Source organism: Eufriesea mexicana, unplaced genomic scaffold (assembly GCF_001483705.2).
Source record: "Eufriesea mexicana isolate 0111107269 unplaced genomic scaffold, ASM148370v2 scaffold17534, whole genome shotgun sequence".
In the NCBI taxonomy this organism is placed as follows: Eukaryota; Metazoa; Arthropoda; class Insecta; order Hymenoptera; family Apidae; genus Eufriesea; species Eufriesea mexicana.
In genome coordinates this window covers 131085-151284 of record NW_016924912.1, presented here as the reverse complement: position 1 = coordinate 151284, position 20200 = coordinate 131085, and the positions used below count along the sequence as shown (strand labels likewise).

The 20200-nt window shown below is 37.1% G+C and overlaps 5 protein-coding genes across 5 annotated transcripts in view; 3 read left to right on the top strand and 2 right to left on the bottom strand.

Annotated features, from left to right (window-relative positions):
* LOC108554183 (probable serine/threonine-protein kinase DDB_G0282963) overlaps positions 1-3175 on the top strand; it is a 10558-nt gene extending 7383 nt beyond the window's left edge. The window contains exon 6 of the mRNA XM_017909373.1: positions 1-3175. Coding sequence (XP_017764862.1) covers positions 1-2450 — 2450 coding nt within the window. The 3' untranslated portion in view covers positions 2451-3175.
* Positions 3176-4828: 1653 nt separating this feature from the next.
* Positions 4829-6794, bottom strand: LOC108554181 (cdc42 homolog). Its single transcript, XM_017909370.1, has 5 exons — positions 6752-6794; positions 5976-6177; positions 5646-5755; positions 5363-5560; positions 4829-5256 (listed from the first exon to the last, which is right to left on the bottom strand). The coding sequence occupies exons 2-5, from the start codon at positions 6151-6153 to the stop codon at positions 5167-5169; spliced, it is 576 nt and encodes a 191-aa protein (XP_017764859.1). The 5' UTR covers positions 6154-6177; positions 6752-6794; the 3' UTR covers positions 4829-5166.
* Positions 6795-7578: 784 nt separating this feature from the next.
* LOC108554182 (peptidyl-prolyl cis-trans isomerase) lies at positions 7579-8167 on the top strand. Its single transcript, XM_017909372.1, has one exon. It carries the CDS (start codon positions 7608-7610, stop codon positions 8100-8102), a length of 495 nt encoding a protein of 164 aa, XP_017764861.1. The 5' UTR covers positions 7579-7607; the 3' UTR covers positions 8103-8167.
* A 590-nt stretch (positions 8168-8757) lies between these two features.
* LOC108554167 (sodium/potassium/calcium exchanger 3) lies at positions 8758-12642 on the bottom strand. The gene is made up of 9 exons (XM_017909354.1): positions 12446-12642; positions 11577-11807; positions 11240-11427; positions 10951-11098; positions 10515-10616; positions 10370-10426; positions 10062-10271; positions 9771-9872; positions 8758-9270 (listed from the first exon to the last, which is right to left on the bottom strand). The coding sequence occupies exons 1-9, from the start codon at positions 12585-12587 to the stop codon at positions 8936-8938; spliced, it is 1515 nt and encodes a 504-aa protein (XP_017764843.1). The 5' UTR covers positions 12588-12642; the 3' UTR covers positions 8758-8935.
* A 1137-nt stretch (positions 12643-13779) lies between these two features.
* zyd (sodium/potassium/calcium exchanger zydeco) overlaps positions 13780-20200 on the top strand; it is a 7903-nt gene continuing 1482 nt past the window's right edge. The window contains exons 1-5 of the mRNA XM_017909351.1: positions 13780-13828; positions 18429-18602; positions 18809-18996; positions 19142-19382; positions 19798-19923. Of these exons, the coding sequence (XP_017764840.1) occupies positions 13780-13828; positions 18429-18602; positions 18809-18996; positions 19142-19382; positions 19798-19923 (778 nt within the window). The remainder of the gene's footprint in view (positions 13829-18428; positions 18603-18808; positions 18997-19141; positions 19383-19797; positions 19924-20200) is intronic.

Genomic DNA, 20200 nt, shown 5'->3' with positions numbered 1-20200 from the left:
GCGGCGGCGGTGGTGGTGGTGGTGGTGGAAGTATTGGTGGTGGTGGTGGTGGTGGTGGTACTGAAATACAACGTATGGTTCATCGCCGTTACAATAACAGCAATAACAGTAATAACAGCAAGAGTAACAATATTGACGACGACAACGACGACGACGACGACGATGACGACGACGGCGACGGCGACAACGATGACGAAGAAGACGACGACGACGAAGCGGATGACGACGACGACGAAGACGACGACGATGAACTAAATGATTATGGATTTAATCGTAGACCATCCGTAACAGGTATCAAACGACAGCAGCAAGACAACATTGACCAAACGTTTCGTCAACGAACGATTCTGGAAAATGACAATACCAACACTCTCAGAACAAATTTCCATTCTTCGTTACCGGTTTACTATGAGAATAATTGCGTTAAACTTGATAACCGAATCGCGTTGTACGACGAACCGATGGATAGTTCCATACAAAATTCGTTCGTTGGTACATTAGTTGCTAATGAACAAGAAGCGAATACCATTAGCAGAATAAATACGATGCAAAAGCAAATAGACGATATCTATCAAACTATTGTAGAGAATACTAATGTTACTGCCCAAAATTCGTTAATACGCGATGGTGAACCATATACGGACGACATGTTCATGCGTCCACAATATTCTCGATTACCAGCGAACGATAATACTTTTCGTTTTTATCGAGGTCCAAGAAATGGCCAACAATATTTTCAAGAACATATGAACGCGACCAATACGCGTGGTACACGAGGAGTCGTAACCGGGGCTGAAGAGACTGATGGAAATATTGCTATCGCTGGTATCGGCGCAGTTAGAGACTGTACGAATGGTCTATCTACGAAAACTCGCCGAAGAGAACCAAGCACAACGACGCCTTCCAATTATCGATGTAACATAGTGCCTACCACCGTATATACCGGAGTTCCTGCGAACGGCGAGTGTTACCGAACCATGTATTTCGTTCCGTATAATAGCTTATCCGATCCGACTTATCAAAACATCCAACGCATTTTGCCGTCGCATCCTTCTCCTAGTTACGCGAATCACATCGAGAGATATCCGTATCCCCGTTCAAACAAGAACGATAGTCGAATGCAAACGCAAACGCAAGCGCAAACGCTAACGCAAACGCAAACGCAAACGCAAACGCAAACGCAAACACAAACGCAAGCATCGCCGACACCGCCGCAATTTAGATATTTCCATTTAGGAAATCGTTCGGTATCACCGATATCGAATATTACTCAAAACCTCGATCACGCTTCGCCACTTCCTCCCGGTTCACTCGGTCACTCTATACCTCCTGGGTCCTCTCCTCTTTTCGATTCCCGACTCTCATCCATCTCATCGTCTAATCCAATCACGTTACAACCCACTCAACAAACCTTGCACCTTCATTTGCATCATCATCAACAACCAGACGATTTTCGAATTTCCGGCCTCGCTTTCTCCTCGGTTCCTCATACCGCCAATCATTCGTTACAATTTCACCATCATGCGCAACATCAGCATCATCCCCCTTATCATAGACACAATTACCAACCTACACTTTACCGTTTACCATCCACTATGTCTACCGTAGCATCTTCCTCTGCGTCTTCTTATACCGTAATAGCTCCATCGAGATGCCCTGCGTTCAATGGTAGCGAAATAGCAGCAACCACCGAAGGTTCTTATCGGTTCTATCAACTGCACTTAGGACATACAGTTCTCACACCTTCCTCCGCCGATTTACAATCGGCTCAAACCTTATTATCGTCGTCCGCTTCTATTTCCATCCCTTCTAGTTCCACCTCATTCTCACCCTCACTGCCGCAATCATCCTCGCACTCACCCTCGTTATCGTCTACGTTCTCTTCTTTACCGACAACCATCGCACCTGTAACGCCTCAACAAGCCTCTAACCTTATTCCTCCGAATCGTATTATCGATAATATACACAATACCAACTTTAATCCCGCGTGTCGCGCAGCAACTATTCAGTCTATTTCTAACAATGTTGCGACTTCTGTACCGTCCACCATCACCGTTTTCTCTTCCTCAACTTCTTGCGCCTTATCATCCTCCTTGTCATCCTCCTCATCGTCAGCTTCATCCTCATCTTCTTCTGCTTCCTCCTCTTCCTCCTCCTCGTCATCTTGTTCCTTCTCCTCCTCCTCATCCTCCTCTTCGTCGTCTTGTTCCTCATCGTCTTCCTTGCAAATTCCTTGTTCACCTTCGAAACCACAAAACCAGCAAATAATTGGTAACTACACAGCAATGGAACGTGGAGTTCCAGAAGGAGCAGCCAGCGCACCGTCTCACGACATATCGCAGTCCGGAATTTTACTCACGACAAATTCATACGTCGTGCATAATTCCAATGGTGTACAGACTTTACCCACTCAAACACAGAGTTCGGTATATTATGCCATGAATGTTTAAATTTATCGTATTGTAGCGAACGTTGAGCGTACTCGGCGCGTCTATGTATTTTCAATATCTCGTGTATTTCTAATATATACACGTAGCGACACATAGACGCGCACATACAGGATGATCAAAATCATAATACAATTATAGCTGTGTGAAATATTTCCGAGAAATTTCAAGCACTTCTAGTGCCCGAAACACGAAATTTTTCCATATCAGAAAACCTATAATACATAGCTCTATTTGTTCCGTTTTCCCAACAATTTTCCATCAACTCGCTGTTATCCATCTGATACTAGAAATATTCATATTCATAGAGCGATGGCAAAGCAACCACTACCAATGCGCATCTTTTTCCTAATGTTGAGGCACGTAAATGAACAAACTGCCTTTTCTCCTCATAACTTGACAGATTCAAGCAGAATCGACCTATAAAATTGTAACGACCTATAAAAGAACCAACTCAGGGCCTGTGTAATTCCGAAAGATAAATTATCTTTTGCCGCTTATTATGCGGCAATATTGTACGTATATACGTTGTAATCGATTCTAGTCACAGCGATATATTTACTACTTACGAGGATATCAACAAGCATAAACCAAAGGACGTTCACAGTGTTTATGTATACATGTAAGTATAGCTGACACTAATTATTATTTTCGAGAATTTCGCTGGATTCCGTTCAATTTTTGCATTGTGGAATTGATAAATTAATTAGAAATTTTTAACAAAATACTGACAACTGCGAAACATTCCGATAGAAACGATAGATTTGAATTAATGCAAACTTTAACATGCTACATTGCTTCGTTTTTTTTTTTTTTTTCTATTAAGATATCGAGATTAAGTATAGAAAGATAGGATATTAATAGAAAAAAATAATTGTGAATTTCGTAAACGATCCAACGAAACTTAACTTCATTTTTAACTATTACTTTCCATACTTTCCGTTCATTCCGACATTCCTCGCTGTTCCCTTTTCTCTTCCCTTCGATTCGATATCTTTGTCCGTTTCGTACTTACAAGGTAAAGAGTAATTAATTCTCGAAAGGATCTCTTACCTTGTCAGCAACGATACAGACGAAGAAAACGTTGAAATGTCAACTAACATTTTACTGATTCATAGAGATTTATGCACGTCGTATTCTTTATAACGCAATGAAGATAAAAACAGTGTTCAAACATAAGACTAAAAATGAGCAATCGTTAAAATCCATTTCCACCTCCAATATTCTATACCACTTTGTTTTCACTGTGTAAATTTCACAGAAGAAACTTATATACGCGTTATGTATGTGCGTAAACGGTATATCGCATCTTTTGCCACATACTTTTCGTGAATATGTTACCTTGAATTTCTAATGATATACGATAAAAGGATTAGAGAAATACGTCTTACTTGGTGAAACGTACGATAAAACTTTTATCGCCAACAGATTTTGGCGTGCATGTCATCGTATACATATACACGTATAATGAAAGATTAACAAAGTCAGCATCATAGCGATCTAATAGAGATGATGTATCGACATGGTAGAATAGAAAATAAGGTAACATTCGAATTCGAATGTAATCAGTTTTAATCCAAAGTTAGATACCAAACTTTTACGGTAAATCATGGAGCTTAGAAACAAGTTTTACATGTAATATAGTTTACTTAATTATTCCATGCTATCGTCGTGAAAAAAATGTATGTAAATAAAGCTTTAACCAGACATCAAAGTTTTCTCATTACAAATATATCCAGGAGCTTAGGTTCTTAAGCAACGTGTACAGTTTAACAATATATAATTGGCATAAACGGAACCAGAAAAATGTAAAAAAATATACTCCTATATTTCAATCTTAGTATTTTTGTAAACTGATTTATTAAAAAATTCACACTACTAATTTATCAATAAAAACGTCTTACATATTAAATAGAAGAATGTTTTACAGGTATTTTTGATACGAAATTAGTGTAGATGTTCACAGCTGTCAATAATTACACTGTTTATTTCGCGGAATCGCCAAAAAGCATCGATGCTCGCTCGCTGCCTTGAATTGGTTTAAACAAAAACCAACCGCCGATTATCTTGATTCATTGAACCGGTCGACGAAAGGATAAGTATGTACGTGTACGTGTACGCGTAAGCGCGGACGTTGGCGCGTACGCACGTGTATATAGTACCTATACATGGTATATATGTATGCATTTCTGTATTATGTATGTATGTACGTATGTATGTATGTATGTATGTACGTATGTACGTATGTATTATGTATGCATTTCTGTATTATGTATGTATGTACGTATGTATGTATGTATGTATGTACGTATGTATGTACGTACGTATGTATGTACGTATGTATGTATGTATGTATGTATGTATGTATATATGTATGTATTATGTATGTGTATATATATTCATGCATACATGCACACGCGCGCACGCGCGCGCGTATGCTGCGTATACGTATATACACGTGCGAATGTGCATACGTTATGTACGTGCATACGTGTGCATATCACTTATACATAAAATGCTCGTTTTCACCCATGCTGCATGAAAATTTCCTTCGAATCGAGCGTATGTCGAACGAGTCGAAAACAAAAGACAGATCGTTCTGTGATAATCAGACGAACTATCGTTAGTCGAAAATATTCTCGCATACACTGTATAATAAACTCATACAGTCATCGTCCGAATAGCGCTAATATATTTTAAACACGATGTTAGTTGCGCTCTACAAAACGATACATCGTCTTCTTCTGACTGGTTCTGGAGGCTCTAACGCTGCTAAAATTGCTTCGTCAAACACATTTTTCAAACCTTTCTAAAAAGTGGAAAAAATGGTATGTTGATAATTGAAAAAATATTATATTTAAATAACGCGTAGGTAACGAAAGCCATAAATTTATCATAATTAGTTATATGTATACCTGTGTAAGAGCACTGCATTCCACATACTTCACTGCCTTAAGTTCTTTGGCAAGTTTCTCACCTTGTTCGGCCGATATAGGCTTTTGTTTGTTTTTTGCAAGTTTCTCGATAGTCGCTGCATCATCTCGCAAATCGATCTGAGTACCAACCAGTAAGAACGGTGTCTTTTGACAATGATGAGTTATTTCTGGCACCCACTGTCACAAAATGTCTAATTAACTTGAGAAATCATACATCTATATAGAGCCTCGAATGCTATTGATATCGGATTTATATACTTACCTTCTCTTTAACATTTTCAAAAGATGACGGCGACACAACGGAAAAACAGACAAGAAACACATCGGTCTGAGGATAACTCAAAGGACGTAGTCGATCGTAATCTTCCTGACCTTCAAATGAAAAAACCATTAATACTGACTGGTAAGGTAACATGAGCTGTAAGGTATGGAGAAATAATTCAGATTATTTACAAATAAGAGACATACGAATAATAATACAAGTAGTATACAGATTAGGTGAATCTGTTAACACATTGTTTCACCGTAAATAAAATTGATCAAACTGAAAGACACGTGTATGTTAATAGATGCAGAGAAAATTGACAATTACCTGCTGTATCGAACAATCCTAAGGTATATGGTTCACCGCCGATCATAACAGTCACAGCATAATTGTCAAATACTGTTGGCACGTATTCGGATGGAAACTTATTAGTAGTATATGAAATCAGCAAACAAGTTTTACCTACTGCACCATCCCCAACTACAACGCATTTAATAGTCTGCATTTTTTCTGTTTCTCTGGGATATTACTGTTGAGAAAAATAGAGAAAAAAATATAATACAATACTAAAGTCCAACAATAATTTCATATATAGGAAACTATCTTAGACAAGATTGTTGCCGGCAATAACAAAGTCTTGTCCCGTTCGATTTTATAACGTCCGATCTAAAGAAATCCTACTGAAATCTGTCGCTTTTCGTCACGTCCCATTACATCCCGTCACGTCCAATTACGTCTCCTAACATCCTATTGTATACTTTACTTAGTAAAAGGAAATATATCTCGAATGCTTCAACGATACATTCAAAGATATTTGTTTTTATAAAGTGAAGGAGAAAAGATATTTGCACCAAAGACGAAAAGGAGCACGTTGGTCAATTCTTAACAAGTCGATCCAATTATACGTAGATCTGGTGTGAAATAATTGTTTTTTCAGATCGCCATTTTTGATATTTTGTCAAATCTATCGGCTTCTAGTGTGAAAAATGATTATTGACATATACGGTGAAATATATTGAGTGGCATATTTCGTGATTTAACCCATAGCAAAATATGAATCACACGAAGAAAAGAAATACACAAAATTAAACCGAAACACTCACGAGTAACTGGGCGTCGACAACACACTTTACTGTCACAAATTTTTCGAACAAGTATAGAAAGGCGACGGCACTCCAATTTGAGAATGCAGCGTGTAACTGCCATCTACGTGGTCATTTTATGTTACTAACGCCTGAACAGTTCTGGCAATATTAATTCTGTATGATTTGTTGCGACATTATTATAGTATTAATAAGTTTGTAAGTTTGTAAATTGTTATTACGGGAAAAAATTATAGGGCTGAAAATGATTCCACGCACTGATATTAACTTAATTTTGTTAAAATTAACAATAAATAAAATTAACAATAAAAATAAAGAAAATGCGGCAAATATGATTATTTTTATGTTTTCTATGAAAAATATGCTTGTACACTGTTTTATGTTATACGTATTGTATTTTTCTATAAATATGTAACTACTCTGGTATAAATATGTAAAAATATATGAAACTTTTTCTTCTTCCTTTCTTTTTTTCTTTTTTCATTTTCTTTTCTCATGGTTATTATTCTCGATATCTATTTACTAAAGCATAAAATGGTACACACATAAAAAAGATTAAGATAATCTGGTTATTATATGTAAGATATGCACATCATAAATTTAAGTGATCCATGTTTAATCTAGTAAAACGTAATAATAGTGATGGCGTATCGATTGCACGTTACTAGTAGGGTCCTAAAGGAAAGAAAATAAGCTGGATATTTTTACAGTATAATTTGGTTAAATTCAGTTGCTTCTTTTCTAATATGTTATAAGCGTAATAAAAGAAGGGAGATACATAGTAAATTGGTGATCAAAATAGCATATGCTTAATTGTTGTTGTTGATTTTACGTTACCCATATTGCAAATCTTAAAATGGGTTTACCTAGAGTATATTTTGACGTGGCTGCCGATGATAAACCATTAGGTCGTATCGTAATGGAATTACGTGCAGATGTAGTACCAAAAACGGCAGAAAATTTTCGTGCACTTTGTACAGGGGAGAAAGGTTTTGGATATAAAGGAAGCACGTTTCATCGAGTAATTCCTAAATTTATGTGTCAAGGTGGTGATTTTACTAATCACGATGGTACAGGTGGAAAATCAATTTACGGAGAGAAATTTGAAGATGAAAACTTCGAATTGAAACACACTGGTCCTGGCATATTATCCATGGCAAATTCTGGTCCCAATACCAATGGTTCGCAATTCTTCTTAACTACTGCAAAAACTGCTTGGTTGGACAATAAGCACGTGGTCTTTGGTTCTGTAGTGAATGGTACGAGTATAGTGAAAAGAGTCGAAAGCTATGGTTCTCAAACTGGAAAAACGCATCAGAAAATTATAATTACCAATTGTGGTCAACTTTAAAGCATACTTTAAAGCAGTTTGCCCATATGCCGCATAACATATTGTATATCTTTTCTCTATAAGGTTCTTTTTGTTGGTTCTTGTAAAATGGATAATATAGTGGAAAAATACACAAAGAAGAAATGAAATAATGTATTTATTTGATAAGAATAACCAAGAAAATGATGCTTCTCCTTTTCTCCGTCATACATATTCTTTCACCTGTAGATTTCCATTTAATCTCGCTTTGTTGTAAGATAGATGGTGTTATATGTAAAACGGATATACATATAGTCGCTGAAGAAAGAGTAGGAAAGGTTTCGAAGGGACTAGTAGAAATTTCAATGATTTTTTTTCATATTTTAGATAAATATTTAGATAAATTGAAAATAGAGAAGAAAAATTGATTTGAAAGATGCTTATACCAAGTATAAGTGTATCATTGCGACATATACTTACTTTTTAAAATATGTCTATAAATAAAAATTTGCAAATATAAATAGATACATACGTACACGCTTACAGGCATTTATACATACTATTGTATACGATACACATACACAAATGCAGACATAATATATTGAGAGATAGATAAGTATGTATGTATGGAAGAGTAGAGTATGTAGATTCATGAATATATACACATCATGAAATAATATATCCGAGTATCGGCAGACATTCGGAAAAAGTAGTAATAATGAATTAATTAGAAGTTGAGCTATGTCACATGGATGTTTCAACGATTTAAATGTACGTGAATATCGAACAGGTAATATAGGAATTGACCGATTTAATGTTCCGTAATGTTTCGTAGAAACTGTCCGTCGTGAGTAATGTTTCAACTAGATAAAGCATCAATGAAGGCATATCGGTAAGTTAACTATAAAGAACATATTGAGCTCTAGGATAGAAGCGAACACCAAAAAAATTATGTACATGATGAGGCAAACTATGCCAACGGATCGAGTCAACTTAAATTTGCCAATTAGAAGAGATAAATAAAGGACGGTGAGAGTAGAAAATAACGATATGGAACTGTAAACTAGACCTTGGGAATTAATGGTTACATAATGATTGCCAGGTATTTTGGGGAGAAGTGTGGCTTTCAGGAACCAAGGTAATCCGAGGCAAAGTAACACATCGAAAACGTTTGAACCGATCGAGTTACTTATACCCATAGCTCCATGCCCTGAAAGTAGAAAAATTATTCAATTTTATTGAGTTATCGAATTAACGGTGTGCTGTGAAAATACGGTGTGAATAGAAGCATGAAAATGCAACGATATATAGAAAAGAAGGAGTCGCAGGATAGCATAGTTAATTTCAATGGGAAATGCATTAGAGATGATCAGCGAAGGGAAAAACTGAATCGATATATTAAATAAATACTGTGACTGATGTGGCTTGTAGCTGAGTATAAAAAAAGAATGATTCCAAGATTGGGAAAATTTGATAGGAGTATCGTGATAATATCACGCGTTGTGTTATCGTAACTTGGTCTTTTCACGATAACATTATCGCTACTGTTATTCGTTAGTTATATGTATATAATTTCTTGATCAGTCTAATGGTTATCGCGGCAAATCGTATTAAAGCATTTGCAATTGGCATTGGTTTCAATTGCAAATTCATTTGAATTAAATGAAGTTTTCTTGTTAGAACGGTATGATGTAAAAAGAAAGGGATTACCTTGATTCGCAACGATAACACTGGACACAGCTTCCGGCACGCTCATTCCTGCCGCAAGAAAAGTTAATCCCATTATGGAATCGGGGATCCTAAATGTATCGCCTGAAAAATACATAATAATAAGAATGGAAACATAACTCGATCGTTTTTTATATGTTTATTATTTATTTTCTTTTTCAGTCGTCGCTGATACCAGCTATTCGTGATTATCATTTATAAAAATAAAATCGGTGTTTAAATAAATAGTTATTAAGAAATGCAGTAGAGGGTAGTTGTTATAGATATGCGTACCGATTACGGTGATAACCCATCCAACTATGTACGAAGTAGTTGCTATCCATATTATGCACATGATAAAAGTAAGGGGGTACCAGGATTTCAATGTGTTTCTTCTGCAATCGGGAATGGTAATGAGGAGCGCGAAATTGATTGGCCAAGTAATCAACCACCAAACTCGTTGGCACGTCGAATTCGGCCAATTTGTCATATTTACGATATCGTCTAAAAGAACATTTTGTTATGAGTAACTGAGAACAATGGAAGCACTCGTGTATGTTTCTTTTTTTCTTCTTCTCTCTCATAGAATCCACGTTACTTACGCGATTCGTCCATTTCGTTTGATTCCAATAAACCGATATCCGTACTTTTGACAAAATCTAACAATAAACAGATGACGTGTTTTTAAATGAAACTCGGAGATTGTAAAATAAGATTGGAGAAAAGAATCGATGAATTTGAGCATACCGTTAGAAAGAAGAGGACTTTCTTCGGATAGATTCTTGTACATTTTTCTTGTTGTCGTTAAGCGTTGGTAAAATCGGTGTATACTGCGATCGAAACACATTACTAAAAGAAGGAAGCTTCGCGTTTAATCTTGCTATGTAAATGCAATAAAAAGCTATATATATTTCCTATGAGTAAATTTTGCAATTCGTCAATTCGTCATTTCGTCATTTCGTCATTTCGTAAATACGAAACGAAAGGAAAGAAAATATTTATTTGGTTTAAAGTTTAAATTAGAAAAGATTTAAAGGAAAATTCTGCGTGGGAAATTCTTTTGTTCCATAGTAATATTAGAATGTTGAAAGTATCGAAATTTCAATATTACATGGTATGATTTATCAGTACGAAGAATGAAATAGGGACGGAGAGTTGGTTTGATAGTATTTCGCGAACTTACCTAAAATATACAAAACGTAAGAGAGAATGAGAGTCAATCCTTCGTACCACTCGACACGACCATCCCGTAAGGTTAAAATTAGCAAGAGGACTGTGATTGCGTATGCAATACTGTCTCGAGTTACAGCCCACCCTTCCAGATAGAGTATCTGTAAAAAGATAGTGAAAAAGTTGATTGGTTCTTCCGTTTTGTACCATATTTCTTTACTTTTCTCTTTCTATTCGCGTGTATGTATTATGATGTCGTATAACCGCATAATAATCCATCGGTACGTTGAAAAGAGTCGTACCTGATTGGCGAATAGGCCGCAACAAGCCGGTACGGCTAATATATTGAAAACTGCGGAGCCAACGACCGTACCGACGCCCAGATCTCCTTCCGTAACAAATGTACCCACGATATTGATGAACAGTTCCGGACTGGAGCTAGCCGTTGCCATAATCGTAGCCCCAGCGACATCCTCTGTCACATTAATCTCTGGAAATGAAGTAGGCGCAATGGTTTTAGAGGTATTTCTTCTTAAGAAATTTTGCCCTCCGATCTTGATAATAAAATGAACCAAAAATGAGGTAGTTTCCTCCTTTTTCCGGTAGGAATAGAAACGGATGTTCCCGTGCTTAACTTACTATCGCAAATTTTTTTAATCGACGGTACAAAGAAATCATCGCATACTACGGCGAGTAACAGGAACATGTAAATTGCTATGACGAAATGTATAATTATAAATCCGGATTGTCTTTGCTCCCGAGTAAGACCATCGGATGGAAATTCGTTAATTGCTGGCGGAGTACAGTTGTCTGCTCCATTTTCTTCAGGTTCGATGCTAGACGGTCCAACTTGTAATAACTTGCGAATTCCTTAAAAAAGAACGGTATATGCGTATTCTTAATGGTTATATTCGTGTATATGATTGCACGATAACAAAAGTATGCGACGAAGGATATAACGAATATATCGAAAGTAGGGCGAAAGTAAACGATGAGATAAAACGAAATCTTCAAAATTATCTGCCGATGAAATTTTACATGACCTCACGATTCGCATCGACATTTAGATATACGTACATATACGTATATGTATACGTACATGCGTGTACATCATAACAAATGGATGATATTGCTATAGCTAACATATTACGTAATGATTCATTGTGGATTTTAGTATCACGATATCTTCTCGTACATCTTTTTCGTAGAACGTAGCCGCATGCATCCGTGTATGCATCGTAGTCGGTCGAATGTCTAAGCATAATTGCCCTTTATTACTTATCGCTTGTTATTAGTCGTTCGTTTACTCTGTAGGAGGATGTAACTAATCGTTTGTGTAACAATAAGCAATATTAACGAGATATTACGAAGAGATATTATGAAAGAAGAAAAATCGTTGCGTGTGTTTATTTATGATAATATTGCAATACGAGTCACGTTTCGGCACGAAACATGTATAAAATAGAGAAAAACGGGAAATGGGGAAAAATTGAGAAGACGAGACTTACGCATGTCCGTAGGGTTACCCGCACTTGCTGCGTTATTTGGAGGAAATATCGTTAACGTATTTACGAAAATAAAATACATCGTTGGAATGACAATCGTACAAAGTATTTTATAGCCAATCATATGTCTATGTTTTCGCGCCATCGTAAAATGGCTATCTAAATAAATTAGAGAGAAGTTTCAGTGAAGGAATCAACGATGCGACTTGCCGTTCCGTATGATACTAAGTTTGATTTGCCAAGTCGAACGGCAGAGATCGCATCGATGTTTTTCATTTACGAGCATTATCGGTTTTAACTTTACACAGATAAGATACTACACAAAGCGAATGAAGGTATCCCTTTACTGATAATCCAACAACAGGAGTGTTCCTGCTATTGGATATACTGTAATTACCAATTAGATATTTATCGGTTATGGGTGAATATTTTAATGTCTAATGTATACGTTACACCAAGTATCTTCTATCCTCGTATATACAATTATGCGACGTTGTACGCATGCAATGTGCATATTCACGTACATGTATATACAGACGCATTCTAACTTTGAGACATCATCACCTTCGAAGAAAGGGGCACGAATCGATTTCTTCCCTTTTCGACCTTTTTCCTCCTCGCCATCTTCACCCCATTTTCTCTCTCCCTCTCCCTCTCTCCCTCCCTCCCTCCCGCTCTCCCACCCACGAAGCGTGACTACTTGAAACAATTTTCTTATAATCGCTCATTGTTATTAACTTTTTACCTTTTCGTGTATCATATACAAAGTATATTTCAATTGTATATAGAATCTGTATATTTTACAGATATTCTGCTATATTTTATACAGGCACTATAGAGAGACGATGAATTTGACATTACATGGTATTTAGGTATCGCGCAACGACTGCTTTATTTAGACTTTACTTTCTCTTCTGACTAGTCCATTTGTTACTTGGTTTGCTTGTAACCATTTTTATACTTGAATTGTTCATGATATAATATATATTATATATTTCTGTGCATCTTTACCCGGCTGTTGAAATGCGATACTTGAAAAATAGTCAATCGGGAAAAAAATTGATGCGTGAAAAGAATTTTTCATCGGTTATTCCCCTTAACTTTGTTCCCCTATATAACTAAGGAAAAATATTTGGTCGTGCCGGAATGAAATATATACGGTGCGACGTTCAATTTTCAAGGAAGCCATAACGACGATTAGTGCGATGACGATTTCGCATTTTGACCGCGGCACGATTCAGCGGGCGCGATGCGCGAGAGATGAGAAGAGAAGAGTTAGATGGAGGGGCGATTCCAACAAACGCTGCCGGACTTCGGAGTAGTTGTTAATGTAGTATATGTGTGACAACGGGATTGACAGCATGGATACGTCTGACTTAGGAGGAGGTTCGTTCAAATATATTTTGAATATTATCGGGAATCGATGCTTTTTTACGGTACAACGACTTCGATCGGCAAGAAGACGGATAGGGGGTTGTGCTTCGATAATAGTGAAATATATAGAATGGTATAACATTAAAGAATCGAAATTAAAGTATCGAACAAGGTGCAAGAGACGCAGGAAGAGATGAGGCAGGAGGAGGTGGAGAAAGACGAGGGGGAGGAGAAAGAGAAAGAGGAGGAGGAGGTGAAGGTGGCGGAGGAGGAGGAGGCGGGACAGCGGAATGGCTAACATCAGCATTAACAGTAGCGAGAACAATAGAGGAAAGAGTAGAAGAATATATAGGCTATGAGGAAAAGCGAGATGAAAGGGGATAAGTATGGGGTAGAAAATGAGACAAAGAAGGAGAAAGTCAAAGAAAAGTAAAGGAAGGAAAGGGAAAATGGATGACAATGCAAGATGTAACAAACCAAAGCGTAGAGAATCGTTCTGAAAATGGTGCAGATCCAAATTGAATGAAATTGAAATGGACAGGTGTGTCGTGCCGCGGTGCTGCGTGTCGCGCAACGATCGCGTTTGTGATTTGATTTTTGTACGATCGCTGCATAAAAAGAAAAGAATACGAACGTATAATTGATGGAAAATAATCTTTCATAGAAGAGCATTTATCGAAGCACGACTTTGCGTGTAATGTAAAATGTTTATTCTATATCGAATAATTTGTACCCGTTCTGTGTGCGTGCGTGCGAGCGCGCGCGTGTGTGTGTATCTATTTATCTATTAATCTATTCATCTATCTATTTATCTATCTATCTATCTATCTATCCATCTATCCGTCTATCCATCTATCCGTCTATCCATCTATCCATCTATGTATGTTTCTCTCGGTTTACGAATCGCAACGATTTTGTAATGAGATATTTCGATCTAAAAGAATCTTGCATGCAGTCGTTCGGCACGTATATTATCACAAATTTACAATGCAACTTGATCGGTGAATTTTGTGCCACACCCGCCATCCCCTTTGAGTGGGGGGTGGAAAGGGTGTATTTCATTTTAATCTCATACCGCATGTTGTTCCTATATATGTACGTGTATGGAGACATAGTTAAATTTTTGTATAAGAAAAATTTGATATAACAACGTCTGTAACAATTTGTAGGAGAATTTAGTCTATTTAGTGTTATCGTAAGCGACAACGACGACGACGACGACGACAACGACGTGAACGTTTGAGCATATGTAACTCGTACAAACTCAAAGATGCATGAAATATTCGTACGAATCGTTACTCGCAACCTTGCGAGGTTGAACCGATTCTTGTAATTTGTTGTTACATTTTGTACACGCCGTGTTTACCAATTTGCTTACGTTCAAGTTTGACACGTTAAGCTTTGAAACGTTAGTTACACAGAAATATGTATGCAGGATATCGAAACTTCGTTTAGTTTATCCCAAACGATACAATTTCAGGCGTCTAACGACAAAATGAAATAAAAGGGCTAGCTATAGTGCTCGCATGATATATCACGTTGATCCAGGATTGAAATTATAAGAATATATAAGATCGTATATCTGTATCGCAAAACTGTATATCGTACGACGATAAAAATTCTTTCTCCAACGTATCCATATAGTATACGTATGCATGAGATGGATAGTAATCGTTCTGAACATTATTACCTTTTGATAAAAAAACATAAGAAAGGTCGATAAATGTATGAAAAAAACGGAAATGATGAAGCAACAGACCATGTAACGGCTAATGAAATATTTAATTACAGAAAGACAAATATAAATAGAAAAGTGTGTGCACCGGGTGGGTGGTATATGAAAGACCATCTTGTCGATTATCAAAACGAGGAACGAACGATTCCCCCGATTCCCTGAAACTTTCGATTCTCTCGGAGAAAACAGCTCTCGGTAACAGCCTTTGTTTCGAAAGAAAAATCGGCAAATCGGCAAATCGATAATGGAGAATGAACGTTTAATGATGGACGGTGTCGAGCCGATGGTCATCGTTTGTTTCCAACGAGACGAAACCGTTCGTCTCGAGCCACCGAACGGTCGAGCCACGTTATATCTAGTTTATACGACGTACATTAGACATGAATGGCATCTCCTCTGCCAACTTGAATGAGAGCAATTTAACTTCTTTAGGTTGCTTAATCGGTAGGAAGTCACATCAACTATACAGCTGTGTAACCTGTACAAGACACCAATACGTGCATCGTTCGCTTCATTACGTTGACTGTAAGAAACCATAGGAGAAGAATTATTAAGATTTAAGAAGGAAGGTGAAGAAACAAAGTTGCTACTTCTTGAAATTTCAAAAAGTATGAAAATATCTTTATCGAGTCGAACAGTATAGAGCTTTTTGTGTGTATATAATTTGTTTTATATGTATAGGGAAAGCATTGAATGTTAGAGGTTTGAAAACGAGGTAAAAGAGTATCATGTATCGATGATATATCTAAATAGCTTTGCAAACGAGCATACGGGAATACGATATGTTTCTTTTGGCGTAAACAAGTATATTATTATATCGGAAGTACTTGTAAAAAGTATAGTTAAAAGACCATAATTGCAATCGTTTTACTTGAAATATATTCAAAGTCGATGTGACAAAGAGTCGACAACGATACTCTGTTATAGAAAAGTTATTATAGATATAGAAATTGTTGACAGCAAAGGCAGAAAATGCCTTAATGCGTGAACGCTGAAACTCATTCGAGGCACGTCGTAGATACGAAATGGGTAAATCAACGATTAAAGGGCAATGAGCAACGTGAGGAAAAACCGGGGAAAAGAGAAATTCGATGAGCAGGATAGAGCTTTTAAGATTTCATCTTACGCATAAGAAATTTCGTTACGCGAGTTAAATAATGAAAAATTTTGTTCCATATACTTGCTAATTATTCCGGCATACGATATCGCACTCGTATGGGATTTTATTTGATTACACACCGCTGTGGATCAATTGCACCACTGAATGTTTTCTTATAGGCGAAATGCGCGTAGTATCAGACGTATGTAGATATAGGAAGAATGTAACAGAAAGTATGAAATAAACGACAAAGGTACCATCTCTGTGACAAAGATAAAGAACGATGCGAGAGAACAATTGTAGCGATCATTTCTGTAGCAGTCCGTGATGTCGTGAGTTATTTGTCTTTGAGGGCGCGTGGGAATGCTTGTCATCGAGTAACTCGCGAAATCGAGAATCAAACGTTTCGTAAATTACGGCACGAATAGTTAGTTGAAATTTATTTATTTTTATTTCTCTTGCAGACCGTAACCTCTATTCCAACGTTAAGAAAGTATATTTTATAATTAAGTAAATTTTATAACATTTACTATTAAAGTATATTTAATGGCATCTAATATATCGATGAGAGGATAATTAAGGAGAAGAGTTGAAAGAATTTAATGTTCTCGAATCTAACGTTGTTTGTCTATTCTCCATTCCACCGATTTACGAAACGATCGCCGTATGTAATAATTGAGTAATCATGTGTGTGTGTGTGTGTGTGTGTGTGTGTGTGTGCGTGTGTGTGTGTGCGCGCGCGTGTGTGTGCATATATGTATGTATGTATGTATGTATGTATGTATGTATGTATGTATGTATGTATGTATGTATGTACACACACGCACGCACACACACACGCGCACACGCACGCACACATATATATATACACATACACATATACATATATATTACATATATATATTGGAGTTTAATTATCGTGAGAGTTTGTTACTACGATTGTTATTGTCGCAATGGCAATAAACAACCACGTGAATTGTAATTTCTCGTACTATTTTACTCGAGATATTTTACAGAGAAACGGATTCAACAGGTGAATAGCGAAAGTCAGTGAACTGATTATATTTGTGATCACCGTACAGACGCTACAGCGAATACAACCAATTATCCGGATTCGTAATCACAGAGTGAAGCGTGTATTTGACGTTTGTATCCAAGTGTGCTATGGTGTAGGATGAAACACGCAAGGTCGTCGAAACTTATGTAATAGAACTGACGAAAATCGTGTGTCAATAGATATATAAGCAAACACGATTTCGTTTTACCGATACAGATCACTTTATAACAAGCAAAAGATTCTGATACCGAAGATACCGAAGAGAAGGAAAGAATTAATGAAAAATACGTATAATCGGTGCGAGAAAAGAAGGAAGCAAGGAACGGAAAAGGCACTGCAGAGGGCAAGAATTCTATCATACATTGTTCTTCTCTTTCTCTACAATGTCTCACCCTTTCTCCACTTTAAAACGATAAAACGAAAGAAAATATAGATCGTAGATATGAAGGGAAGAATATAAGAATGAAAGAGAAAAAAGAAAAAATTGGTAATCCGAACTGGAATTGGACGTTGGTTCTTCTTGATTTGGTTTCTTCGAATTTTGCAAATCGTTAGGTTTGCCTGTAACTCTGCAATCGTATTTTGAATTGCTTTCCAAAGTAGTATCCAAAGAATCACGAGATCGAGATCTTCTATATATCATCTACATGTCTTTTACATATCGAACGCGAATGGCATATGCGTATGTATGTAGATATGTTAAAAGGTTTTCATATTTCAGGTATAAATTGTACACCTCCGGCGATAGAAGACTTTCCACACGACCTTTTCGATGAGAAGCAGAGGCAGGGCGGAGCTGTCGTCGTGCACGTAATCGTTTCGCTTTACCTGTTCATTGCGTTAGCGGTAGTGTGCGAAAAATTTTTTGTTCCTGCCGTGGAAAAGATATGTCACGGTAAATAAATTCATAGTTGTTGTTTCTATCATAGTTGTTGTTTTTGATAAAGAGAAAATACTTGGACCGATTCGTATATATTACATATGTACATACGTATCCTATGTACATATTACACGTTACATAATAACGTCGAATGATTTTCTTTTTAACTTTTCAACACTGGAATTTTGAAAAATGAAGGATTTTTTAAATCTGAATTTTAGCACTTTCGATGTCCAAGGACGTGGCGGGCGCTACTTTTATGGCTGCGGCGACGTCGGCACCGGAACTGTTCGTAAACGCGATCGGTACGTTCATCACCGAAGGTGACATCGGTGTTGGAACAATAGTAGGTTCGGCTGTATTCAATATTCTCGCGGTACCGGCTTGCTGTGGTATCGGTGCTGGTATGGTAAGTATCTGCGATCTAAATAATTTCAAACCTATATGTATATGTATTATAGTGCATAGAGTGCAAGTTACCTTTTTTTCAAATTTCACGAATCAAACTATCTACATATGTATGTATATATCATATGTTGATCGAATACGTACAGGTAGTTCCCCTGGACTGGTGGCCTGTTAGCAGAGATTGTCTGGCATATGGCGTTACGGTCGCCATTCTGATATGTATCATACACGACGAGCGAGTAGAATGGTACGAAGCGTTAACGCTAGTATTATTGTACATCGTATACATCGCCGTCATGTATTGGGACAAATCGTTTCAGCGATGCACGCGATTCCGTACGCATAACGCTGATCGAACGTTATCGGACGATCATCGACACGCGATAGGTAAAAGTATGACTATTCTTACCGTTTTTTTTCTTTTTTCTTTTTTCTTTTTTTCTTTTTTCTTTTTTGGTTAATGGCAACCAATAGCGAAAATAAGCGAGGAAGAAATATAAATCATTAACCGTAAGCCCATTTCTCAAATAGAGAATGAGATTGAACGCGATCTGGTAATCACGTTATTGGCACTTTCTATTTTAAAATTGTAATACCGTCGTAAATATCGATGCATAACTTTCTATAAATTTTGCTAGAATGTTACGCGTTTGAATATACGTATGTCTTTGTCCATATAATATATGTGCCAATAAGTGAATTACGATATAACGATTATTGAATTCGCGTTGCTTTCACTGTCCCATCGTTAGCCAATGAATTAACCAATGAAAACAGCAATAGAGTGTGCTAATCTCTTTAGAAGTCAACGCGGAAATTCACATGACGAGATCCGACAAAGTGCAATCGATCGGAGAACAAGGTGAACACATAGATGTACCATTACAAAACGGAGGAACGAAAACTCAAGAAGAAAATCCGGATCCTAGTAAGTATAGAAATTTAACTAGAAAAATATATTTTAGTCTATTGCTCCGGTTTCTAGCCGGATGAGAAGGGGATCTTAACTCGATATTATTACATTACTTGGAGACAAGCACGAGAAAAAATGATCGATCGATGGAGCGCGAGGGGTTATTCCCGTGAGAGGGAGGGTGAGAGAGCGGTGGAGAGGGAGAGAGGGGGGAGGGTGAGGGAGCGGGAGGGAGGGGTAGAGGAGGAGAGAGAGAGAGAGAGAGAGAGAGAGAGAGAGAGAGAGAGAGAGA

What these genes read in the sequence shown, in the direction of transcription:
- LOC108554181 (XM_017909370.1), bottom strand. Translation starts at nt 6,153, where the DNA reads ATGCAGACTATTAAATGCGTTGTAGTTGGGGATGGTGCAGTAGGTAAA. An exon ending in AGGATTGTTCGATACAGCAG is followed by an intron (nt 5,756 to 5,975) that starts GTAATTGTCAAT and finishes TTTCATTTGAAG; the next exon opens with GTCAGGAAGATTACGATCGA. An exon ending in TTGAAAATGTTAAAGAGAAG is followed by an intron (nt 5,561 to 5,645) that starts GTAAGTATATAA and finishes ATTTTGTGACAG; the next exon opens with TGGGTGCCAGAAATAACTCA.
- LOC108554182 (XM_017909372.1), top strand. Translation starts at nt 7,608, where the DNA reads ATGGGTTTACCTAGAGTATATTTTGACGTGGCTGCCGATGATAAACCA.
- LOC108554167 (XM_017909354.1), bottom strand. Translation starts at nt 12,587, where the DNA reads ATGGCGCGAAAACATAGACATATGATTGGCTATAAAATACTTTGTACG. An exon ending in GCGGCCTATTCGCCAATCAG is followed by an intron (nt 11,099 to 11,239) that starts GTACGACTCTTT and finishes ATCTTTTTACAG; the next exon opens with ATACTCTATCTGGAAGGGTG. An exon ending in TGTTATCGTTGCGAATCAAG is followed by an intron (nt 9,271 to 9,770) that starts GTAATCCCTTTC and finishes TTCTACTTTCAG; the next exon opens with GGCATGGAGCTATGGGTATA.